This window comes from Siniperca chuatsi, linkage group LG4 (assembly GCF_020085105.1).
Source record: "Siniperca chuatsi isolate FFG_IHB_CAS linkage group LG4, ASM2008510v1, whole genome shotgun sequence".
Taxonomy (NCBI): Eukaryota; Metazoa; Chordata; class Actinopteri; order Centrarchiformes; family Sinipercidae; genus Siniperca; species Siniperca chuatsi.
The window spans coordinates 20,578,468-20,604,224 of record NC_058045.1 but is presented as its reverse complement, the minus strand read 5'-3'; the positions used below and the strand labels follow the sequence as shown (position 1 = coordinate 20,604,224).

The window sequence follows — 25,757 nt, the reverse complement described above, 5'->3', positions numbered from 1 at the left end:
TGCACTAATAAACTACAATTCCCATCCAGCTAGACGGCTCCAACGATCCGAGGACCTCGCCTGAAGATATTATACAAAATTATGTCAATGTTTAAACTACTTTTACAGATTGTATTACCCAATATAGACACTGAACTAGAACAGGCGATTTTTTGTTGAACAAATATGACCAAAGAAGTTTATAGAATTCATCATTTTAAATTTCACACCGGCACAAGCCCATAAGCTTCTGTCCAATTTTCTGAGCGTATCATGGCGGCGCAGATGGCGGTAAATTCGGGTATGAACGACATTTCTTTCACTAAGTGTAACTGAATTGTGTTCATTTCTAGCGGTTGCTAGTAATTGGTATTTCACAGATAAGCACGTACATATTTGTTTTTAGTGTCAGTTTTCTCGCATGTCATACGTTTTTACCGCATGGTAATGGTTCACTCAAGTTCAGGCTCGGGCTGCTAGGCTAACCTAGCCTAGCTTGCAAGTAAACGTAGGTTAGCTAACGTTGGTTAAACTAGTAATCGGTGGGCAAACACGTTTACATCTAATGTTAGCGTTAACACATTTTCACATTAGAACCAGTTCTATAGTTATGATTTCTCAGACGCAACACTCGACTGATGGGTCAGCAGACGAGTTTAACTACTTATTTGGATGTAAAACTCAAACAAACTGACTTGGCACAAGCAAATGTTTGGCATCACTACCTGGCACACTGCTGTCAGTGTCAATTGTTTACTGGTGACGTTGGTCAGATTTATTTGTACAGGCCTGATTGATGTTGCTTAGTGACAGCTAAGCATCCTGGGGGGTTTGTAATACGATAATCAGTAAACACTGTGTAATTGAATAATGAGGCTAAAGCTACAATAACAAACGTAGAAGGTAAAACACTTATATTAAAGAAGAATGTAAGTAATGTAATATTTAGGTAAGTTCACTGTATTGCCATTTACTGTCAATAACAGGACCATCTTTTAGCAGTCTTTATAAAACTGTAGGGTGTTTATACATCAGCATCATATTTGTACTTTATTACTCTTTGTTCACAATGTGAACAGCATGAAAAAAGTCACTTCCCAACATCGGTTTGTCTTTTACGTCAGATTATACAGGACTATTGCATAAAAGATGATTCACTGACATTATGTTGCCAGAATAGAATTTGACTCTTGCCAAAATCCAAGTGTGAGTGCAGTCATATGGGATACACAAAATGCATAAAGCAAGAGATACCAACGCTAGGTATGGTTTTGAAGAAGAAATTGGCACAGTAGGAGTGATATAAATCAGTTCTGTGCATGTGTGATGAGACAAGACCTTTTGAAAGCCTGTTTACCTACCTAGGAGCCAGTCTGTGGGGGCCGCTGAAGGAGTTGTGGGAAACAGTGGATGGGGCAGTGTTGAGGAGACAGCCAGAGAGCGTCCACCTCCTGGACCTGCAGTTGAAGAAACACAAAGCACACTTTCTCTCACTCTTTAGGAACCCGGTGAGACACATCCTTTGTAATGACTGTCATATCACTTTTGAATGTTACAATTGTATTCTTCCTGTGTAGTCTGCATTTTTTTATATGCAGTGTGTCTTCTGAGACTGTAATGATAATAACGCCAGGTCTTCTCTTAATTTTCAGCCAAAAAGTGCAGAACAGAGAGAGAAGGTGCGTAAAGCCAGCACAGAAGGCATCGCCATCCAAGGTCAGCAGGGGTCACGGCTCCTTCCAGAGCAGCTTCTCAAAGAGGCCTTCATCCTCAGTGATTTGTTTGATATTGGAGAGTTGGCAGCTTTGGAGCTTCTGTTAGCAGGTAAAGTGGACATAAGAAAAAGACTTGACTTGTAAGCAAATTTATATAGACAGTTATGTAGGAAGTTTGGTGACCGTGTATTATGTTGTATTTTGTGTTTATAAATACAGCACTCACACAATCCTTATCAAATCCATGGTTTGGAGACAAAGCCTTGCATAACTTTCAGTAGTAAAGACATTGACATTTCACACAATTGATTCTCTGAATATATTTTTCTTTGTCCAGGTGAGCACCAGCAGCCCCATTTTCCAGGTCTGACACGAGGTCTAGTAGCTGTGCTGCTCTACTGGGATGGAAAGCTTTGTGTGGCGAACTCCCTGCGCACACTTATCCAGTCACGCCATGGCAAGACCTTCACCCTGGATCTGAGGTAATAATGCTATCTACAAGTAGTACATTCAAATATTGACAGGTGCTTTTAAAGGTCCATGATGAGCATGTTATGGTCCTGTTGTTGTTGTTTTTTATCTTAATACTCGTGTGTTCTTGCTATTCACCTGTGCTGTTGTTGGTTTTCTCACTCAGTGGAGAGCTGGTGGCTTTGACGACGCGTTTTACAGATGACCTGATGAACCAGGGTCTGACCAAACGCATCCTAATCTTGGTGTCAGAGATAAGTGTGACGCGTGAGTTTGAACGGCTGCAGAAGGAGCGTGGACTGGGCAATGAAAAGCACAGGAAAGAGGTGGGAGCAAATTTTAAAAAGTTTATTTGAAATACAGAAAATCATTTTCGCAATATATTAATTTTCTATCATACTTGATTCGTGCAAAGCCAGTAGCTTTCTGTTGTAGCTGAAGTGGAAACATGGAGTGCAGGAATATACAGGGAGGAATACGGACAGCGTTTAACTCCCTTTCTCGTCCCCAGGTTTCTGACCTCATCAAAGAATCCCGACAGGCTCTGGCAGACAGCCTGTTTTCATGGACCTGCCAATCACCTTTGACTAAAGATGACACTCTGGCTCTTATTGGCCACCTGGAGACAGTGACAGCTCAAGCTGATGGCTCATTGGACAGTGTGAACCTGGCTCTGGTCATGGCACTGCTCTACTGCTTGGATGTCAGCTTCGTGGAACAGGGAACAGAAGATAGAGAAGGTGAGAACATGTTAAATACTTATGTCTATAATTTTAACTTTGATTGAACTTACTATGTGTTGCAATGCATAAGATTGCTATTAGTTTCAGTGTTTTGCTTTTACAGCTAGTGAAGGATTGTCTCTGTGTGTTGTGTTCTTCTAGATCTGCTCCAGACACTGCCGTTGCTGACTGAGAGGCAGTATGTGTCCGCAGTGCACAGTCGTCTGATGGACGGCCAGCCGTGGAAGCTTCCAGGCCTGCAGGCTGTGTGCCGATTGACCTGGGCTCTGTCTCTCAGGGTCCTTTCTCAGCTACCACAGGGATGTGGTAAGGGCCCCATTTCTTGCATGCATTAAATATGCCTTCTGGCTGTTTGAAGAATTTTTTTTGAAGGAATATGAGTTCTCAAAAATAGTAGCTTAAAGATAGTATCCATTTAAATGTAGTAATTTTTTTTTGTGTGTGTGTTTTGCAGCCCTGGTTGAGTTCACCGAGGCAGATGAGGCTCTGGCTGACCAGGCTCTACTCGGAGATGTCTTCCTGTTTATGAAGGAGGGCATGCTGGGATGTGAGAGTTTTGCCCAGGAAGAATTTTACATCCGCCGGCTCCATTCACTCATCACAGACTTCCTGGCACTCATGCCAATGAAGGTGAGAGAAGCCACAGGTGTCCACTACCAATGTTTATAGTTAAATAAGAGGCAGATTTGTATGGATATCATGTTTTAGTGTCAGCCTGTCAGGATTAGACATTTGATTAACATCTTTTTTGCTGTCTTTGTAGGTGAAACAGCTTCGTAACCGTGCTGATGAGGATGCCCGTCTGGTGCACATGTCCCTACAGATGGACAGTGAGCTTCCATCATCGTTACGCAAGGACTTAGACCACCTCATGATCCTCGTCAGTCTTTTTCACAAACACATGCACACATACATACACATATCAGCTAACATCACCTTTTTACATTTTTAGGGTTTAACTGATAATGTTTTGCAAAATGGAGGTACTGACAGAAGGAGTAGAATAAGCTTCAGTTCCTATATGAGCAACATTGAAAGCAAACAGTAGCAAAAGTGTGTGAGGAAAGTGTGTGCAGTGGCCTCACACTACAGGTATAAGTTTGTCACAGTGTTGGTTACTTCTTTGTCTTTCCAGATAGGAGAGTTTTACAGTAAGGACTCATTTGGGCTGGAGTTGGGTCTGGAGTTCTGGTGTCCCACAGAGTCTCTCCAACACACCTCCCTGCAGGGATCCTACCTGGGAATGGCACTGCAAAGGCCTCCACATAAACAGGTAAGAGCTGTATTTTCTGGACACTGGTTGCACAAAAAATCTGATTCTCCTCATGCCAAGAATTAAAGTGACTGGTACAGAAAAATTACAATTCCATTGACTTCTTTCTGTTGATCTTCTTTTCGTATGCTTTGTTGCAGGTGGTTCTGTCCAAGTTTGTGCGTCAGATGGGAGACCTTCTTCCCTCCACCCTATATATCTCCTATCTCCGTATGCTAAAAGGCCTCGCAAATGGTCCTCAGTGTGCCCACTACTGCTTCAGCCTGCTTAAAACCAACGGAGCTACACACAGTAAGAGCACATTCAGATTGATATCTGAAATTGAAACTGTTGAACATTTGACATGCAATTTGGCCTTTTGGCAAGGACAAATTGATTGGCTTTTGTGGTAATCTGGATTGGGAATTTCTGTCATTAGAATATTGAATGTTTTCCAGTAGTGAAAATGAAAAGAATGACGTAGAGACTGTCAAATCCTAATTCATTTAACTTTAAATTTAGGTGATATGAACATCAGACTCTAAAAGCCTATTGCTTTAGTTTAATACATATCCAAATGAATACCAACAAACTTCATGTACATATATGCAGGTGACAACATCCAGGGAGTTTCAGGAAGCCCGGTGTCTTGGGAACATTTTTTTCACTCCCTTATGCTCTACCATGAGAACCTGCGACGAGACTTTCCAAATCCAGATGCAGCACACTACCGCCAGCTACCACTAAGGGGCATCACCCAAAGAGAGCTGGACGGACTCACCTCATTTTTGCAGTTGCTCACCACCATCATTACATGGGTATGGATGATACAACATTTACTAGAAGGGTGGGAATTTTTGTTTACGTGCTAATATTACGTGGATTATAAAACAACATTAAGGTTGAGATTGTGTGATCAATTTATTTGGATTCCTTATATTGTTTTTGGGGCCCCCCCTAGAGTGAAAATGCACGACTGGCGTTGTGTGAGCATCCCCAGTGGACCCCAGTTGTAGTGATGTTGGGGTTGCTACAGTGCAGCGTACCTCCCGTCCTGAAGGCTGAGCTCATGTACTGCCTGGCAGCCTTTGGGAAGTCACCAGAGATCGCTGCTTCACTCTGGCAGTCACTGGAATACACACAGGTTAGCCATTATAAATGAATTGAACAAATTTAGTTGATGATTTTATAAGAAGGAGTTACTTCTGTCATATGAAGTATGAACATAATTACTGAACATTCGTCATTTGATATTTATATAAAGCTCAGGATTGAGTCTGTGAAGTGGTCTTATTTTGTCAATAATACCAGACTAACAACAACTGTAAACTGTCAGTCATCTTTATCTAAAACAATGTGTTATGACATTGTTTTGAGTTTTGCAGCTTGCTATCTTGTCAGATATTTTTTTTAATCAGATTTCAAGTTTTGTAACTTCTTGTTCTTTTCCTACAGATCCTTCAGACAGTACGAGCCCCAGGACAGAGGCAGGCAGCTGGAATTGAGGTGAGTCTTTTGTGGTTAGTGAATGTGATGCTGGATTTTTACTACTCAACCCAATCTGTCTCTCTCAACTTCAAGACAGGCAAATAAGATGTTTCATTAGTTGGTACAGAAGGATCGTTTTTAATTTGTCTGCATTAAGACATTTGACTGATGCCCAAAGGGAATGTTTTTCAGACCCAAATATGTTGTTGTGAAGCAAAATAGTGCAGACAGGAAGTGAGTGATGTCTTATCCTTAAATGTTATGTATGTCATCAGAGTAAAAAACATCTTGTTCAACTGTTATATAACCTGTAAGGTGATGCACATTTGGGTGGCAAACTTTCTGATTTGTTTTTTGGGCTCTCAGGTGGAGCTGAACGAGATCGAGTCAAGCTGTGAGGAGTATCCCCTGACACGAGGCTTCTGTCATCTGACCAGCACATTGGTCGAGAGCAGCCTGCCTGTTAATTTAGGTGCGGGGCTACGCGTGCCAGGCTTTCAGCCCTACCTGAACTTCTTGCGTGATGCTGTGTTCCTCCCCTTCCCCACCAGAGCATATCGGCGTCCAGCTGAGAAGGTAAAGAGCTGTGTAGTTCTCTCCCGGTGTCTTTACAAGGTGAAGACATGTACCTGCAACACGCATGTGTGCTCTTTGAACCACACATATATCTGTTCATATGTTTTCCTTTGCCATCTCTCAGTGGGAGGTTGCTGATGCTGTCCTGGAAGTGTTCCACAAGCTGCTGCGGGACTATGAGCCTCAGCCGTCAGACTTTGTCCAGGAGATGGTGGAGCTGCAGGGTGAGCAGGTCCCGGCCCACAAGCCCCCCGGCCACAGCATCGTGTTCCACCTGCTCAACGACTCGCCCATGCTGGCGCTCTGCCTCAGCCTGCTGGAAGAGGGTGTACGCCAGCTGGACAGCTATGCACCCTTCCCTGGTGAGAGAACATACGCTGCTGCTCTCAGGGAAAGAGAGATCGCTTGCGTGTATGTGTTTGTTCTTATTCTCTGTTACTCCTCCCCTACAGGTAAGAAGCACTTGGAGTCGGCAGTGCTGCACTGCCTGTGCCTGCTGGACTTAGCTCTGCAGAAGGAGGTGGTGTTCATGGACCTCCTCAGGGAGAGCCAGGCCTCCCTGCTGGTTTCGCCCTTGGAGCAGCTCCTCCAGGGGGTTAGTCCTCAAACTCGAAGGGCTGATCACATTGTCAATATTGCCAGGTAAGGGCATCCAGGTTCTCATACAAACTCTGGTATACAACAACCCCAATGGTTGTGATTTTTGTTGAGTCTGTTCTTGTTGAACTTGTCTGCCTTTCCTGTATCTCTCCATGCTTTACTAGTTAGTAGAGTTGTAATGTTGTAAAACCTCATCAGAAGTCATCATAGGTTATATTTAAGAAAAACTATTCTTTAAAGGGCTAATTTGTTCAGAATAGGTATAACTTCATGGTGACCTATGTTTGTCCCTTGCAGGTATCTGTACCACAGCAGCTCCAACCCAGAGGCTGCCTTCCAGAGTGCCAAGATCCTGCGTCGTATTGCCAACTACCCCAACATTCAGAATAGGCTGGTGGGAGATTTCACACACGACCAGGTATATAAGTCTCAAGTCTTAACAAATGAAATATACTACAATCATAATACTTTTCCCACAAATCTTCAGGATATTTCACAAAAATGATAAGCAGTAAGCAAAAGAAAAAGGTAATGAGAAAACACAAATATTGTACAGTAGTTTTATATATTATTTTAAGTAGAATATAATTAAATTCTGGAAGTCATTCTACTTTTTATTTAGACCTTTCAATGTGGATTACATAAACCCAAAATGTACTTTTATGAAAACTTTTTTTTCCTGAGACATAATTTGAATTTTAGTCTAAAACTGTAGCTATGTGTTAAGTCAAACATAAATACTGCCACTTGTTTTTGTTTCTAAAAAATGTATTGGTACATTATGCTAGTGTACCAATAATGTATAGTATAACATTATCTAAATTATAATGTAAAGCTATCTGATTGTGTTTTTAACTTGATTCATTGAAGTGCATCTGTGTTCGTTATTTTCACTGTGGTAATGTGTGAACCTTTTGTTCTGTTTGAAGTTGAGAACACTGTTTGTCTCCGTCTCTCAGGCTGTGAGTGACAAGCTTATGGCAGGCTTTGTGGAGTGTCTGGACAATGAAGAGGCAGAGGAGGGAACAGAGAAAGAAGATGGTGAGAGAGACGTCCTTTTGTCTGCAAAATCTTTCATCAGCCTAAAATTTTAATTTAAATCCTGCTGTTTTAATACTGTGAAAGCTAAACCTGTGTATCATAACTGTCACCTACTTTATTACCCTCAAACATCCAGACTCTGACCCACAAAAGAAGGTTGCAAGAATCCGACATGAAACACAGATCCATATCCTGAACCTGCTCATCACCTCCTTGGAGCTGAAGACGCCCAATCTGGCCCTGTATCTTTTGGGCTATGAAGTCAAGAAGCCCGTGTCCTCCACCAACCTCCAGGACCCAGGTCAGACCACAGCTTTAGCTGTTGGCATGTTCATTTTGGTGGCTATTGTGATTTTAGCAATATTAATGGGGTTCTGGTTTGGATGTAAAAGGGATCAGATGTCCTGAGTGTTATCTATTAGTTGACGGTACATTCGTGTGTTACAGGTGTGTTGGGATGTCCGCGGAGCTGCTTGCACGCCATCCTGAGTCTGCTGCAGAGAGGCACTGAGAAGAGATCAGGACCTGTACTCACACAGCAGGCCCCACACCTAGCTGAGCTTTGCTACCAGGTACTCTTCATCCTCTACTCAAAATGCCCAGAAATGAGGCACTTGGACGTGGAGATCAGTCTCTGTGGTGAGAGATGTAGCACAGTAGCACCTCCATTTTTGCATTTTATGCCAAGTAGGTTGAATGTATTTGTGTGTGGGCTGACTGGCTGATTAATCAGAATTATTCTTGCTTGTGTGTCTGTCATTGTCTCCCTCTCTCAGGTGATCTACCAGCTGTGTGCCTGCCCAGACACATCAGGACCCACCATGCGTTATTTGAGGACCAGCCAGGACTTCCTGTTCTCTCACCTGCAGCACCTACCCTTCATCCTGCCTAGTGAGTACAGGACCCCTGCGGATCTCCTTTCCCTAAAATATATAATAACAAAAGCATTAGGGATGTGATAAATGAAAAGCATGAAACAAAGAGACAGGAAATAGGAAAGCAGGAAATGTAGAACATTAATAGAAATTAGTGGTTGTTTTGTATTGCTGATGAAAGGAAACGATTGAATGATTTAATAATTTTTAAATTACTTTTATTAATATTACAAAGCTATCTACAGTATGTCAGATAAAATGTGAATGTGGGTGTGTGTTGATTTAAAGTACAATCAACGTACATTGTCTTTTCTTTTCATTGCCTCTATTCTACTTTCTGCTCTCATCAGGTAATCAGATCGCTGCCCTCTCCCAGATGTCTTGGCTCATGAAAACAGCTGCAATTGAGCTGAGAGTGACGTCACTAAACCGCCAGCGTTCACACACACAACACCTTGTCAGCCTCCTGTTGGATGACCAGCCACACACTCAGCATACAGGTATATCTGTCATCTGTTTTTGTAGGTCTAAAAGTCTTTAAATTCTCCAAATATTATGCCTCAATAGCTATTTTTGTGACAAATTATAATGCTCAAATTTCAATTTGCCAAAGCCAGCTGATACTCTGATAAATATACAAAAGTAATGATCACACAAACTCACATGCATGCGTGTCTTTTTAGCTGATGGGGAATCAGGCATGGAGCAAGAAACCAGATCAGTCAGCAGTTTCCTGCATTTTGACACAGTTTCTAAAGGTTTGTGCCACCATAGTACACATTTAAATCAAATATTGTTGGCTAAATACAATCAAAATTTATGGACTCTTAACACACTTAATGTTTTGAGTAATTTATTCAAGCTGTCATTTAAGGCTCTTGTTCTTTTACAATTATAACAGATTGGTTTTGACTTTTACTCTCATCTTGTCCTCCTTTCATGCCATCAGTGCGAAGGAAGTTGCTGAGTGTGCTGGATGCCATCGACTTCAGTCAGGACATGCCTGAGCTGCTGCAGCTGGACTTCTTCGAGCGCACTCAGATAGAACAGGTGATCTCCAACTGTGAGCATGTCAATGAGCAAGGACACACTGTGTGCAACGTTAAGGTGAGTCAACAGGTTGAACGTGTAATCTTCTCTGTTGTGTTGTTTCAACTATGTTTTGTGTTTGATCTTCCACTGTTGTGTCATATTTTGTTTTAATTGTCCTCACAGTTGCTACATAGAGTGCTGGTCGCTGAGGTAAATGCACTGCAAGGAATGGCAGCCATTGGACAGAGGCCCCTGTTAATGGAGGTGAGTGAACTAAAACTAATGGGACTTTTGTGTAATTTAGCGACATGTTGTGGGGCAGGAATAACCAAAAGTTACAGTCCACTGCTTGATGGCTCCTCTTTGAAATGTGGTTTCCAACTATTATTAAAATTTTAAAATTACTCCCTTTGACCAATGCTGTGATTGAAAATGCTCCAGCATTTCCCATCGCTAATGCTGTGAATTTTTTTAGAGATAAAAAATGTTTTGCCCACATTCATTTTTGTCCCTTGGTGTATTCTTCTAGGAGGTGAACTCCATCCTGCAGCAGGTGGTGGAACGCAATCGCGTCCGTAGGAGTTTGAGTGCAAAGCGACATGCGCTGCGGTCCTGGAGGAGCCTGGTAGAGACACTGTTGACCGCCTGTCCTTCTGATCTCATACCTGCTGATGACAGGCAGCTCATCATCAGAGACCTGCTGCTAGACCTGCATGATAAGGTCAGTGAGGGTGTTTGTCACATGGAAGGTGAAAGTAGTGTAGCAGTAATATCCAAAAAAGGTTTGGCTAGGACAATTTTAATCATCCCATATTAAGGAACATCTTCAATGTTGTCATGGCTTTAATCCAGTGCTCATCATTACATATGTATTGAATGAATCGAAGAGAAAAACCTGAAAAATTGCTAATTAGTTCCTGTGAGAGCTGACAAATCTCCAGGCTGTCATAACAACTAAATGTAAACGTTGCCACCCCTTGTCCAGGTGTTATCTGAGGATGCAGCAGGAGAACTGATGCCCATTGTTGCTGGGGCAGTCTTCACGCTGACAGCCCACCTCAGCCAATCAGTCCTGTCTGAGCAGCAGCAGGGGGTGGGATTAGAAGCATCCTCCGGCTTTGCCTCCATCGCCAACTCCGCCCTGCACCTGATTCTCCGCAAGCTGCTGGACTTCATCCTTTGTACTGGTTAGTGAGGACTTAAAACTGCTTTCACTCATAAATCCACATTTCTCACATGGGATTTGTTTCATGATAACCCTTGGTCAGGTTAGATTTTATAATATTGTCTTTTACTCTTTAAGGAGGTGGATACCAACGTCTGCGTGCTCACTTGTATGGCTCTCTGCTGTACTACCTTCAAATCGCCCAGAAACCTGAAGAACCAGACACTCTGCAGTCAGGTACAACACAGAAACATGAACACAGATAGTCTGGAAGTAAGTCCCTTATCTGGTATTATTTGAAAAGGACAATGTACAGAAGTTGTCTGGTTATCTGAGAAAATCTCCCTCTTCATCCCTCCAGCAGGAAAGGCAATGTGGGAGCGCCTCACAGCCCCTGAAGATGGTTTCTCCAAACTGCAAAGAGAGAACCTCGCTATCATTGAGAGTTATGGCAAGTCTCTCATGGAGGTGGTGTGTCGGGATGCCTGTGACGGCCATGAAATTAGCAGGGTAAGACAATAACAACCAAACAACAACAATATGACTCATGTACTTACTCTGACATTTTCAGCATCATACTGACATGATGTTAACACGGTGTAGTTGGATTCCAAAAATGTAGTAAAATAAACTTTTGAAACTGAAGGACTAAAATAAACTTTAATGCATGTGAAATTACAGAGGTCTGTTCAGAGGCTAAATATACATGAGAGAAATTCAGTCTAAATAGCTGAGACAAATACCTCTATATTTTATAGCCAGTCTCTTTGATTTATTCCTAGTGCTTGCTTTGTCATCCTTATCTCCTCTCCATGTCTGTCAGATGTTGGCTCTGGCGGTGCTGGACCGGATCCTGTCCATAGACCGTCAGAATCAGTGGCTGGTTTACGTCTGCAACAGTGGCTACCTGCGGTCACTAGTGGAGAGCCTGAGACAGGATGATGTCGCCCTGCAGAGCCTGCTCACACCTCAGCCACCCCTCCTCAAACCACTCTACATCTATGAGAGCAAGATGGTGAGGAGATGTGCACTTCAAGAGACACACAATGTTTTTGCACTGGTTTTTCCAAAGTCTGACTCCACAAGCCCCATAGGACCAGTAGCCTCTGCCTGAAGCATGTGGAAGTGCAGCATTATGAAGGTACAAACTCTGTTGCGCTTTGTGTTTTCAGGCTCTGCTGACTCGTGTGGCTAAGACAGGTCAGGGAGCTGTGGAGCTTCTGCGCTGTGGGCTCGTGGCACAGCTGATAGAGTGTCAGGTGTTTGACATGATACCTGACAGCGATGCACACAGGTACAGATGTGGAAGGGGAAGGAAAGAGGTGGTGGAGTGACTTCCAAGTTTGTTTGTATTATTATGAAATTGTGATATCATTGTGATATCGTTTTTGAATTGGTCATTTTGAATGAAATATACTCAGATGTCAATTTCTTACACTCAGACCTGACTTCTCAATTGATTGATTTTACCTAATTAGTGTAAAGAATTAGATACTGTGTTGGGATGGTAATTCCTCACTAAAGCAACACAATTAAAAGCTTCTGAGTTTAAAGTAGAAAAGTCAGGCATTTTTAGAATTGAACAGGTTGTTACAGTGAATCAGCAATTTTTCAAGGAGAATCTTGAATTTGATTTTTTTATTTAGCTTTCTCTCTTGTCCAAATGACCTCTGTTCTAAAGGTGTTTTATTATATTATTACCTAAGTCTGTGTCTGTTCCCCGTGGTCTGCAGGGGGATGAGGGACCCATCAGGCTTCATCCCCAGCCCTATGGACCGCTACAGGCAGATTCTCTTACCGACCTTGAGGCTCTTTCAGGTGATCCTGACCTCTACCACCATGAATCACCAGCAGGGGGCGGCACAGGTAAGCACACAACTAGTGATATTCCATACAGCTCTTATTTTTGGTGGATTTTTTTTATCTTACTTTGAAAATCCTAAAAGTCAGTATGTTATTAATGAGTCCGTTATGTCATAAATTGTTGTGCCTGTACTGACTCTGTAGACCTTAGTTGGGGGTTAATGCATCAGATATTTATCTGTGATCAGCTGGATAGCAAATAGAAAGCAGGACTTGAAATGAGTGTATCTTGGACACTTCATCTTGAATTTGCACTGCATCAGAGTGCCAAGAAAAACATTTCAGTGTGTGCAAATTACTATTTTGTTAAACATCATGGTAGTGTTTGTGAAAATTACAGCTTTATAAACATTACACTTACATTCTAACTTTCTCTTTGTGTGTCTAGGTTCTCCAGTGGCTGATAGTCCACGCAGACACCATTCAGTCCCTGTTGCGCTGTCAGGAACTCAGTATGGGAGCTTTGCAGGAGCTCTCTTTGCTTACTGGCATCATCAGTAAGACGGCTCTGCCAGGTACAATAATAAACAATCTATCTTCTGTGTTTTTTTTCCCATTTTCACTGTGCAAACCACATACTCACATATCAGAGGCTCAGTGAATGGTGGTGTTCATGTACTGCTTGGTCTCTCAGGTGCCCTTGAGATGGGTGGGGAGGTCAACAGTGCTGCTCTTCTGGAGTTCCAGGGTCACATCAACAGATTCCAGGTTAGATAGCTGTTATTGTTTTTATCATGTATAGTATTTATGTGTTTTTGTTGTCGTCTTGTGTGTCCCTGCTAATGCACATCTTTTCCAATGTGTGAATTGTACAGTTGGTAATATGTCTCTTCTGTTCTTTTTAGCGTCTCTGTCTGTCCCTGCTTGGCCATCTGGCGGGGAGCGAGCGGGAGAGGTTGCTAAAGCAGGCGGAGATTGCTTCACCTGGAGACTCAGCAGAAAGACGAGAGGAGATGGAGGTTGCCATGCAACAGGTCTGACAAAAAGCATTCTATAAATGGAGTAGTAAGAGATATGGTCAGGGTGGTGATGCTTGTGAATACTTGGTATTTTGTAATTTCTACAGCAGTGTAGTTTATAAGAGCTTGTCTCCCTGAAATGTAAGTAGTGTTTTCCTGGTAAGTTATCAAGAATACTTTTCACATATTCTATTAGGGATAAAAATTACACTGAAACAATGTGCATGGAGGCTTGTATCCATAGTCATGATTATTCATTAGTACTCCATTGTCAGTGACCTGAGAGGTGCTGTCCTTTGTACCCAGGTGTGTGCTAACATCATGGAGTACTGCCAAACCCTGCTGCTGCAGAGCTCAACCCAGGCCCAGTTCAGCATCTGTCTCTTCAGCCCGTCAGGCAGCGAGCCAGCTGGCAGGGACGGAGGACGCACAGGTCAGTTATATTCTGCCCATACTCAAGAAGAGGAAAAAGAGATTTGACTCATGTCACTGTATACTGTATGAACAAGCCATACTTTCTACTTTTTTACAGTATTAGTCCTTTTCAGTGTCTGATGGGCAGCAAGATATGCCTGTCTCCTTCTCCTAGGAGTATTTTTAATTTTGAGGTCATTTAGCGCTTGTTGAGTTGAACTTGTTAAAGTAAATGTTCCTTATTCCAGTGAATGTTTACATTGTAGGAGGAAGTGCATCTCCATCTCAATCTCATCTGTCGAACAATGACCACATATTCTGTTTTCTTTTGGTTGGTCTTCCTTTTTCGATTGCCAGTTTGTGGTCACTGAGCCTGTACTTGGTTAGGATCTGTCTCTGCTTTCTATCTCTGACAGTAGATGCCAATTCAAAATCTCTTTTTAGGGCCAGATAATTTAGAAATCCAGAATCTCTTGAGGCCCTTTTAGCTTTTACCAGCTAGCTTAAGTTAGCTTTTAATTTTCAGTAGCACTTATCCATTTTCAAGTATGAGACTGAACTGTGGCTCTTATTTTTTAAGATCTGCCATCATCCACTCTGCCATCAATGGCTTACTCCCGGGCCCCGAGCCTGGGTCTGGTCATGTACCTGCTGAAGAACAGTGCTGCAGAATTCTTCCGGTTCCACCAGAGTCACAGACAAAGCCTGGGCAAGCTGCAGAGCCTGGATCAGCTGCCTCCCGAGGAGCTCAAGGAGGTAACCAATGGAGAGGATGGACCAATACACTAATTTGTCTCACACTCACCACACTGCTGTACACATTGAGCAAACTGTTCATTTCCCTTTATGAATAGTTCATTTTAAAAGCTCAGGTAAACCAAGGTTTGAATAAAAAGTAACTATTCTTTATTTTATGCACCTTATTGGCTCCAGCATGCATTGTCTTCAGTTCTAACCACAGATCTTCTCTGTAGTTGTGCCAAGGCCTGGTGTCAGGCCCAGGAGGGGTGGAGAAAATCTCATCAGTCCAGAGAAGCTTGCTGGCCAAGAGACGACTGGTCCAGCTTATCAACAACAGAGCCAAGCTGCTGGCCCTGAGCTCCTGTATCCTTGGGCCCCTTGCAGGCACAGTTGTAGTCAGAGGACTTCAGCATTAAACTAAGAGTTTTTCTGCACACCAGAATTAAAAATCAACTCACATACTCTCCATCACTAGGTTATTGTATATTTGTCTTTGGGAGTTCTCTTTAGTAAGTTGGAATAACACCATATAGAAATGCCACATAATGAGTTGCTGTGAAATCCCTTGACCTGCCTCTTCCTCAGATGTTATCGAGACCTGTTTGTTTGTGTTGTGGCGCCACCTTGAGTACTACCTGTTGCACTGTACACCCACAGACCCCAAGGACTCCCTGTTGCCTGGAGCCAGTTTGTATAGATCACGCCTCACAGACGGTGAGAAAAGATGTAACAGATATGTGCACATTTAAGCCATGGTTGGATTCAGTATTAATTAGGAAGCAAATTAAAAACAAAAACATTTATTACATTTTTATTTTATTTTTTTTAAAGCAGACCTGACAGTTACCAGTTTGCAGACCTAGTTAGGAAAACTCACCTGAAAAGCTATTGTTTCTATTCCCTGGGTGTGGAATTAAGTGAATGTAGCTTGATTGCAATCAATTAATTTAAATATTTATTTTCTTCAGACTCGTTTGGCGGACTGCAGGCAAGTGGAGGTCGTGGCCTTGGTCTGTCCCGAGTCAGCCAGCAAGACCTAGACCAGGTAAGAAATGGCTTGTAAGCTGGCAACCAGCTGCGGACATGTACATGTCGCACACATGGGCATGAGCATAATGTTCTTTACACTCTGAATGCTGCTCTGATAAACATCATGTTGTGCCAATGTCCGTTGTACCTGCTTACATATACTGTGGGTATGTTACCACCTACATCATTCCTGATCCCTCTGTCTTGTCTTCTGTTTGTGTGAGTGCAGCTGAAGAGCGACATGGCCGCAGGTTTCGGAGAGGCTCTGCAGAGGAAGCTGCTGGAGGTGGAGGGTTTGTACAGCCAGGTCCGCTCCCGCTACACCTTCATCCAGGCCCTGGTTCGCAGGATCCGTGGCCTGCTCAGACAGCCCAAAAGCTGAGATAGAGGCACACAAATACAAAGACTGGCCAAGACCCAAATTCTCAGTTTCTTATTGAATGAAAACCTCTGCCAAGCAACACCAGAAAACTACCAAGGACTCCAATTTTCTGTCTGTTTGTCTTTTCACCGACCTGTTGCAGCGCCTTTCTTGAGTGTTGTGGGATGTTAATACCATCACAACACGTGGTGAATTCTGTGTGACCAATCCTAATTATGTTTGGCTAACGCTGTGCAAGGAGCGTTCCTTAAAGAAGAGAGAAAAAGTAACTTGCACAAAACAATTTTTACTCATTAAGAGAATTTGATATTCTTTTGGTTGTTCTGATTTCTCTCTTTTTCCTTTTGTGAAAATAAACTTTTTCTAAATCTGTGAAATATTTGTATAGTTCACACACACATCACCCAACAAAGCACTTAAACCACACCAGTAATTAGCAAAATTAATTTTGTTGGTAATGGCAAACTGGAGTCGCTCTGCTAACATGCATTCTGGTGTGTATGAATAGTAAAGTGTTTACAGTGATTCTTTGTTTCAGTGACATTCTCACTTTGCTGGTACTTTTCAGACAAAGCTACAGATGTCACTTTTTTTTTTTTTTTTTGGGCTTCACTTATCACATACATCTTCAGACTCACTTCTGACAAACCGCAAGTACTGACTTCACCTATTTTTACATTCATGGGTGACTCATTGTGGAAGAACTCGTTATCAGGAGAAGCAAAACAAGGAACCAAAACTGGACGTTTCTTTGTGAAAGTAGCATCACAATGACTGATGTGACCATAAGTGTCAGACTGGTTTGAATTGCGATGATAACACATTGTAGGTCAAGTCATTCAAGCATAATATAACATTACAAAAAAGCTAGATCCACATCAATCCTACTTAATCTCATTTTATTTTTCTTTTAAGGTACACTTTATAAGTCTGTAAAGTGCGTAGATTCTCAAACCTTTGGGGAGACGACACATAAAAATCTGGATATACATCAGATCTTACAGACATGGAAGTTTTGTGCTCTTGTTTTTTATTTGAATACTGATGAGGGGTGAGACTCAGGTGAGCACCAGCATCGAGCACAGGGGGGAACTCCGCAACATAGAACCATGTGAATGAGCACAGTCCGTCCAGCGCTATGACCGGTCGCTGTCACACTGAAGAACCGAGGTGACAACGTTTGATGAGTTAGTGGAAAAACATCTGCTCTCAAGGAAAAAAAATAGCATACTTACTGCACTTCTTAGTTGACAGTGAGGGAACGACTGTGCTACTTTTATCAGATCATGCTTTGTCATACTCTATAAATTACATTAAATAATACAATTAATTACAGTATTAAAAACACATTTACATTTCTCACAGCAGCTTGCTATATCTGTGATTGTGCTGCATTTGAAATTTTAAATAGAAAACCCTGCCACAAAAAGACAACGATGATCACTCACCATCTCGCTCCACACGAATTAAGGTCAATGACTGTCCTGTAGTTAAACATGTATTTACCACTCAGTTTTGCACATGAATGACTATCATCCATCAGTTATTATGCCTGCAGTGTGCCATTTTAATACAAACAGCACTGTCCGGGCCATAGGGTTGGGTGATGTATGACGATATATATTGTGAGACCCTAGAGATTTGTGACCCTTTGAAATTGTTTTTACCAATGTGGCTATACATTTAAAGGGGAACTCCACTCATTTTACACATAAAGGTCAGTTTACTTGGAGAGTGAAAACAGTTGTGTGGCTCTAAAGCTTGAGAAAATAACCCTGATGATGTCGTAGTGATGTCATCAGGGTTTTGAGTCAGGCTTGAGACTTCAAATACTTGACAGAAAACCTGTGGATTTCACAGGCAGGGAAGGTCTAATGTAAGTCGTTACTGAGTTGCATCAAGGGAAATGTAGGATCCAGCGTTTTTTTTAAGCTTGGCCATTTTTAAACATTCACATTTGGTTATTTTATCTATAAATGGTTTCTCAACTGTTTTTTTGGAAAATGTACTATATCACAACATGTATTGCCATTACAATATATAAAATAACATACTGTGAGAAGATTTTATCCATATCGCCCACCCATATAGTGCCACATGATGCTGGTATTTTAGACTCAACCAACTCTATTTCTCCTATGGTCAGCCCAGCCGTCTATATATTTAAAACTGGTTTGATTTGAGTATAGGACAGGTGCAACCAGTTGCAAAGCAGACAGATCAGCTGACGTGCATCCAGAGTTTGATTAGATTATTGATGAATGTTCTCTGAGGGATGAGGGAGTGAGATAAAACCATCATTATCCAACCACATGATGGTTTTCCCAGTTTTGGAACCATCTTCTCAAGCAAAGGCAAGGGGGATTACCGTAAATACTTTATATCATACTTAGATATTTTCTATGTTATCAAAACAAAGTTTGGGATTGATTTCTGTACATAAAAACACAAATGTTCCTTTTTGAAAAAAACAAACAAAAAAAACCCCATTTATACTGTACAGGTTGTGTACCTGTACAGAGAGAGAAAGTTGAGTTACAGCACCAGCAGACTTAGTTTGGGCTGTCCTTTAGCTTTAATTCACATCCTGTACAGGACTGTGGTAGTCCACTGGCTCAAGAGGAGTTCACACAGGTTAAGAGTCCATGAAAACTGACTGAGCTGTTTTACTAGTGCCTGTTTGAGGGAAGTCAATCAGTCCTGAGGCCCCCCTGCTCTAGTGTTGATTGTACCAGACATGTTCTTTAGTAATCCAGCACAGCTCTAGCAGTGAATCAAAAGTTCTTGTGTGGGTTTATGAGAGAAAGAAACTGAGAGACAGCAGAGTGGCAAGGAAAGGCAGCTTATCCAGCACTGAGTTTTCCACTTTGTCTTTAAGATTTAGATTCAAGGACAGCATGGAGAGTGTGCATTTGTATTTTGTGCATGCAGTACACATGTGTACGTCCTGTCTTTCTTGAGCAATCCAACAGCGGTTTGCTTATAGAAAACATACCCTTATGTGCTATCAGTACCCGCGTCTTGTGTGTTGTTGTTGTCCATCATGTTAGCATTGCTGCCGTTGGTCTGAGGGCATTCTGGCATCTCACCCGTCACTGCTACCCGAATCACTTTCAGCCAGCGCTGCTTAAGCTCATCGGTTTCAGCAGCGAAATTGTGGATAGACTTGGACTGAGAGAGGCGGAAGCTGGCCGGGGGGTCTGTGGGCCGGGCGCTGTCATCCACAGAATAGCCCAGGAGAGGGATAGTACACTGGGCCTTCACGTCCTGAGGAGAGTGGTCAGGGGAAGAAGAGAATGTAATCTGTATGGATGGATTTTAAATGAATATGGGAGATCAAAGTTTTGCTTCATGTTCTTGGTGTTTTACCTGCGGAGCTCCGTACAGATAGAGCACCAGACACTCTTTCTCGGGGATGATGCACCACACCTTCTGCCAAGGTTTGTTCTTCTCACAGTACTGCAGGAAGCCACACATGATGCTGCTGCCTGTGAACTGAGCTGCCTCGATCTGCACGGGGGAAGACGACCGCAAATTAGTGCAAATACAATAAAGCAACGCTAGTTCGCCTCGTCTGTATTTCTATGGCAATTATCTCTTTATTTAGAAAATCCTAATGGGGATCCCAGAATGTGTATGTATTTATGTATCAATACATTCTCTTCACCTCCAGGATGCCCTTCTTCTTGCCTTCGGCTATCCTTTCTCCAGTCAGGATGGAGTAGCAGTCTTTGCAGACTTTGTTCGTCTTGTTGCCATCATACTCAAGCGCCACCTTATTGTCTGAACATTTCCAGCACACCACCTGTAAGAGCGAGGAAGAGAAGATCTTCGTCACTCTCACAGTTAATATCCTAATATATCACATTTTTACCAAAACTATCACTACTTTTCAAAAGTTAGAATCTTTGAGCACCATTTAGTTATTCAAGAACTATTTTAAGCCACTAGGCACTATTATTATTTCATTATATATTAAAGTATATTTTGGGGGCATTTTGTTGTTGATTGGTAGCAGACAGTTGGGTGTGTCATTCAAGGGTGAAAAGGGGTTGGTAAAAAGTAATCAGGGTAGAAAAATATGAGTGTACAGTGTTTATTTCACTGACATCATATAATTTCTTGATGTTTAAAATCAACATTTTCTCACATTTGAACAGCATTTGTGAGCTCTGAATGTGTCCCCGTTGCACTAAGCTATCCTTATGGATGCTCTCTCTCTCATCCACCTACTGTACATGCATTATGCATGACATGACATCATTAAGATTACTCACGTAGCCGCAGGCTCTGCAGTGGTGTCTCCGCCGTGTCAGAGCATTGAAAGGCTCTTTACACTTCATACACATTGTCACTTCATTGTCGCGGATCCAGCGAGGGGCACGCTTCCCCAGCTCCGCATTCTATATGAAAATAAAAACACACTCAGTGTGACGGGGCAGAAAGGTGTCAACAGTCTAACTGTGTGAACAACTCTGATGTGACACTGACCGACACTTCCTCCACATCTTTCAGTGCATTCTTGAATGACTCATTTTTTTGCTGGAAGATCTCAATGGTCTCCTGGAAAGCCTGAAGGGTAAAAAAACAAAACAGCATTAAATGTGGGACTCACGCTACATTACATTCAAACACATATAATCAAATAAGAAAATAATCTGAAAATGATTGCCATTGTGTACCTTAATCCAGCCTGCCTTGTCCTGCTCTGAGCTGAGGAGGAAAAATAAAGCCAGAATAAGCATTAAATGAAAATGTATAACCATAACTTCCTGTTCCTTTTATAACACCAACATAGCAGTTAGCTGAGTTTATTTAGAGATTTACAGGATTTAAATATGGAGCTTGGGTGTGCTCATTTAGGTAGTCTTCCACATATATATGTGAAATTACACTGTATGGGGTACAAATTACATATAATTATATACTTCAATGTGGGAGGAGCTGGGATCTTTTTGCACCTTTTTACAGGGTTTGCAAAAAGGAGTTTTTTTAAATGACCTCATCGTATTATGTGTGATATTTCTGCATAAAATGTACCTGGCCTGTAGCTCTAGTGTCCTCTCCTTCCCTGACACCTGGAAGGTATGAGGGTAGTCCTCGTTGGACGTTTCCAGGACCTTCATGCCGTCGATGCCGATCCGCGTCCTCACTATGTACTTAGGCCCTCCCAGACTGAATTTGGGCACGCAGTACAACAGCATGTTGTTGAACTGGCAGAAGAAGAAACACAAAACGTTGCACTGATGGCAGAGTATGGATCAGCGCTATTCTAGTTTAGGTTTCTGGCATCGTTTTCTTCCAAAAGGGGGCCGTTTTAAAAACTGCAGGTAACCTGAATTATACAGATGGGAGACATTCACCCTGAAGTTAATAAGAAACAGCCAGAACATAATCACATCATCTGGCAATCTCAGTAATTGAGAGATTTGTTCATGTGCCCCCGATGTAATAATAATAATAATAATAATAATACAACTTTATTTATAGAGCACTTATCAAAACAAATTACAAAGTGCTTCACAACAAGAGAAATAAAATACCACAGTGAATGATGAAATATAAAGAAATATAATACATAAAATACACAAAAGCAATAAAATAAACAGCCAGTTCAGGTAAAATCAGGATATGCTTTCTGATAAAAATGTGTTTTGAGAAGAGACATAAACAAAGACACTGACTCAGATAACCTAATTTCTTCGGGCAAGTTCTTCCAGAGCCTCGGGGCCCTGATGGCAAAAGCTCTGTCCCCCTTAGTTTTCATCCTGGACTCAGAAACAGACAGAAGACCCCTGCCTGAAGATCTCAAACTACATGAAGGTTCATAAGGGATTACAAGGTCTAAAATGTAATCTGGAACCAGGCCATGAAGAGCCTTAAAAATAATCAACAAGATCTTAAAATCAATCCTGAAACAAACAGGGAGCCAATGTAAAGAGGCTAAAACAGGTGTGATGTGGTCATTCTTCTTGGTGCTGGTTAAAAGCCTAGCAGCTGAGTTCTGTACAGTCTGCAATCGTGTCAAAGTTTTTTGATTTCGACAAGTGAACAGGCTGTTACAATAATCGAGGCGTGAGGAGATAAAAGCATGTACAACAGTTTCTGCATCAGTAAGATTTAAAATAGATTTTTCAGATTTTTGCAATGTTTCTGAGGTGATAGAAACATGATTGGACAAGCTTTGGGATATGTTGCTCAAAACATAAATTGCTCACACAAGAGAGGATCCTGGCTTGAAATGATTCACTAGTTTCAATTGACTTGAGTCTGGCCTCGGCATATTTCCCTGCAGTGCCCTTCATTAGATAAGAAGATGTGCTCGACGGTTTCTCTCACCAGGTAGAGGTATCGCTCCATGGCCGAGGTGTTCCGGGCTGCCAGCTTCAAGATGTGGCCCTCTTTGATGAACTCGTTAGAGGGGTTAACAATGTCCTCCTCCTCTCCCAGCATCTCGTATATCTCCATCAGTTTCTTCAGATTCTCCTAAATGAGGATGGGATATTTATTTTAGTTGGATGTTGATGCGTCGGACAGATTGTGTCTTATTAAGTCTAAAGAAAAGCGTTTAAAACATCCGAACTTACAGATTTTCGTATGGCACTGTTGGAGTGAGTAGCTGCTGTGGCGATAATTTCTAATGATTCTGAAAAAAAAGATGGGTTACCTTAATATAGCTGAAGTGAAATAAAAATGACTCCTTGGTGTGGGAATTTTAGGTATTTCGACTTACTTTCTGCATTTTGTCGGTCAGGGTCGTCCTGAGGCAGCTTCTTCAGATAGTCTTTAAGCAGCATCTCGTAGCGAGGGACTCTCTGCACGGGCTCCAACATGTGATGCTGAAGCGTCAGGCAGCCACAGGCCTCTTGACTCTGTCCACAAATAACCAAACAAACATCAACAAAAAACACTTGAATTTTACATCACTTTCTATGTTTTGCAGCATATTTGTGTGTGTGAAATATGCTTATCCAAAGCTTATTAGATGTTGACTAATGCTTTTCACATTAGTACAACACTTCAGCACGAGTCTGTGTTCTTTCAGTAACTCGATCCTCTTTCGAAAATAAAAGCGCTTTTTCTCGGACTGGATTTTGGTTGGCAGTACCTGTATCTCCTGAATGATGGCCTTGAATTGAGGTGAACGATCGGTCCACTGTTTCAGCAGCTCCATGGCCTTGTCAAAATTCTTCACATACTCTGCGTACATCTTGAGGAAGGGTGTGAGTTTCTGCAGGATGTCTCCGATGCGAGGTGTGGACGCCCTGCAGGGAGGGAGAGAACAAGGTAAGTATATATATATATATATATATAAATAGAGTAAATTTACAGGTAAAGAAGTCTGGCACCGCCTCCTGTAGTTTGCATTTGTTGTGCCATTTATTTTTATTAGGCCTGATACAGAGCCATACTGCATTTATTATCATTTCATTGCAGACTGAAGCTCACCATTCTCCCATGCGTTTCTCCAGATCTGGCAGCAGAAACTGGCTGTGAAAGGCGTTGATGGAGGAGATGTTGGAGAAGATGTTCTTCACTACGTCCACAGGGAATGTCCCTTTATTTGCCTCCTCCATTAGCTTAGCACAGAAAACCTGAAGAGCCGCATACAACATAGAACTGATAAGTGACAAATAACTGAAAAGTGAAAAAGTACATTTAGTCTCACTTGAAGGCATTTCAAATCCATTTGTAAACTTAACCTGCCTTGCCGTTTTAACATCAAGGTTTCTCTACTGTGTACTGTAAACCCTTTACTATGTGACATGGTCAAAAAACAGAAGTGACCTGGAGCTTTCACTGAGTTCCTCACCTGGTCCAGCAGGTTAAGTCGCGCTACGTAGGCCTTCTCCGTATGCAAGAGCTCGCTGGCGATCTTAAACAGCTTCTGTTCATTTGTCTCCTGAAAACAGAGGGTACACTAATGCATGGTGATCTTAAATAACTTCTGATCATTAATGAATTAGCGAAGTGTGACGATCTTATTCTGTTGAGCTAGAAAGTCAATTGCACGGCCATACAGTTCGTCTTCTGCACAATGACCGTTTCAGTCTAACGCTTCTCTAATGATGAGTAATGTCACTATCATCTAAGGCTTAAAGGAAAATGGGGCCTTATAAGCTTTTCAACAGAGCGCGTTAATCTGAGCTGACTGAAAATAATGCAGAAGTGTGAGACAAATTGTCTGTAGCTCATGAATTCAGTTCTACTCAATATTCATTCCCACATCATTGTCATTTGCAAGTGTAGTTCCTGCTTGGTTCTGGTCTCTGATTTCATTTTAAGGCTGGATTCACGCTACATAAACAGCCGTCAGAGAGTGAACAGCCGAGGAACTACATGTTGCATTTTCTCCATTTCATTGCACATCGTGTATTTTTTGCACTGATTCAGGTTTAGCGCCTCAGTGACTCGTCTGCCGTTCGAGTGCAGCCTTGTGTTATTAAATGCTGCATACAGCGGCATGTTGCACCGGTGTGTGTGTGTCCTTAACACTGGGCTGATGGTGGGCTGGGCTGTGGTGTAGCAGGGGCCCTCAGAACAGGAAATGAAAATATGGAAGACAGGAAATGACACCAAATCAAACAAAGACACAAAATGTCCAACAGAGCTTTGTGTGAGAGGCCAAAAAGTGTGACAAACAATAATTGTAGCCTCAATATGTGCTCAACAAAACATCCCACACGCATACTGATACGATGAAATGTTGCATGCCAGGACAGATTACCCTCACAAAGACCATGGCGGCAAAATATTTCACACAATGCATAACCACAAGGAAGCAGTATCTTCCTCTCAAGTGTTGGACTGAGTGGCCCGAGAGCAATCAGCCTCACATTTCCATATAATTCATTTGTCTAGATTTCCACAATGTAGCTAATTCTTTGGTGAGTTTCTGAGAAATATTTTTTCTCGAGGTGAAGCTCTTTCATGTTATTGAATTTGTTTTCCAAGCGTACTATGCTTCAGAGTAAGATGAATTCAATTCATTATGTTTTTCAAATAGACACTGGTCAATGGAGAATTATGTGGAATGCATTTGAGTGCACAAAAGACCAGTCAAGTACTGTACTTACGCAAAATTATGTGGCACTTATACTTATTTAAGTAATTAAGGGAAATATTGTACTTTTTGCTCCACTACTATTTGTTGGACAGCTATTAGTTGCCAGTTTCAGATTAAGATTTGAATAAAACAGCAACATATGATAAGCAATGCATCTTTAAAGATTAAACCAGTTGTGTCCGTTTAGAGAAAAGCAGTGTGTAACTGGGGCCCCTTGTCACGTTTCAGATGTCTATGAGCTGTTAGCAGTTCCACCAAAGAGTGAAACTTCTTACATGGTTTCATTTAAATAACTACTCGAGGCCAAAGAGGTAAAACTTTTCAGTAGTTCACAAAATTGCAAATATTCCGAAAAAATACCAAAT

At 41.9% G+C, this 25,757-nt stretch overlaps 2 protein-coding genes across 13 annotated transcripts in view; one reads left to right on the top strand and one right to left on the bottom strand.

Annotated features, from left to right (window-relative positions):
• Positions 1–108: 108 nt before the first annotated feature.
• nup205 (nucleoporin 205) lies at positions 109–16,702 on the top strand. 2 transcript variants are annotated; one of them, XM_044193409.1, is made up of 42 exons: positions 109–280; positions 1,345–1,487; positions 1,632–1,803; positions 2,032–2,176; positions 2,332–2,491; positions 2,677–2,905; positions 3,050–3,214; positions 3,363–3,538; positions 3,672–3,788; positions 4,044–4,181; positions 4,322–4,472; positions 4,773–4,978; positions 5,122–5,304; positions 5,616–5,666; positions 6,015–6,224; positions 6,349–6,586; positions 6,677–6,866; positions 7,122–7,242; positions 7,784–7,865; positions 8,002–8,166; positions 8,313–8,437; positions 8,642–8,756; positions 9,091–9,240; positions 9,424–9,498; positions 9,690–9,847; positions 9,956–10,036; positions 10,302–10,493; positions 10,758–10,959; positions 11,076–11,174; positions 11,302–11,447; positions 11,761–11,952; positions 12,110–12,231; positions 12,671–12,803; positions 13,189–13,315; positions 13,435–13,508; positions 13,646–13,774; positions 14,066–14,192; positions 14,754–14,929; positions 15,148–15,277; positions 15,500–15,628; positions 15,883–15,959; positions 16,173–16,702. In XM_044193409.1, exons 1-42 carry the CDS (start codon positions 253–255, stop codon positions 16,323–16,325), a joined length of 5,982 nt encoding a protein of 1,993 aa, XP_044049344.1. In that variant the 5' UTR covers positions 109–252; the 3' UTR covers positions 16,326–16,702. The 2 variants fall into 2 exon arrangements, with proteins under 2 accessions (XP_044049344.1, XP_044049343.1); XM_044193408.1 differs by having other exon boundaries at positions 11,299–11,447.
• A 505-nt stretch (positions 16,703–17,207) lies between these two features.
• The window catches only part of fgd4a (FYVE, RhoGEF and PH domain containing 4a), a 59,359-nt gene continuing 50,809 nt past the window's right edge, over positions 17,208–25,757 (bottom strand). For 10 of the 11 annotated variants that reach the window (XM_044193414.1, XM_044193410.1, XM_044193416.1 and 7 more), the window contains 13 exons: positions 24,139–24,228; positions 23,775–23,920; positions 23,434–23,590; positions 23,059–23,197; positions 22,913–22,971; positions 22,665–22,811; positions 21,366–21,538; positions 21,008–21,038; positions 20,817–20,897; positions 20,603–20,728; positions 19,993–20,130; positions 19,695–19,835; positions 17,208–19,592 (listed from right to left, as the gene is read on the bottom strand). In XM_044193414.1, the coding sequence (XP_044049349.1) occupies positions 19,323–19,592; positions 19,695–19,835; positions 19,993–20,130; positions 20,603–20,728; positions 20,817–20,897; positions 21,008–21,038; positions 21,366–21,538; positions 22,665–22,811; positions 22,913–22,971; positions 23,059–23,197; positions 23,434–23,590; positions 23,775–23,920; positions 24,139–24,228 (1,698 nt within the window). In that variant the 3' untranslated portion in view covers positions 17,208–19,322. The remainder of the gene's footprint in view (positions 19,593–19,694; positions 19,836–19,992; positions 20,131–20,602; positions 20,729–20,816; positions 20,898–21,007; positions 21,039–21,365; positions 21,539–22,664; positions 22,812–22,912; positions 22,972–23,058; positions 23,198–23,433; positions 23,591–23,774; positions 23,921–24,138; positions 24,229–25,757) is intronic. The other variant, XM_044193412.1, reaches the window with a different exon arrangement.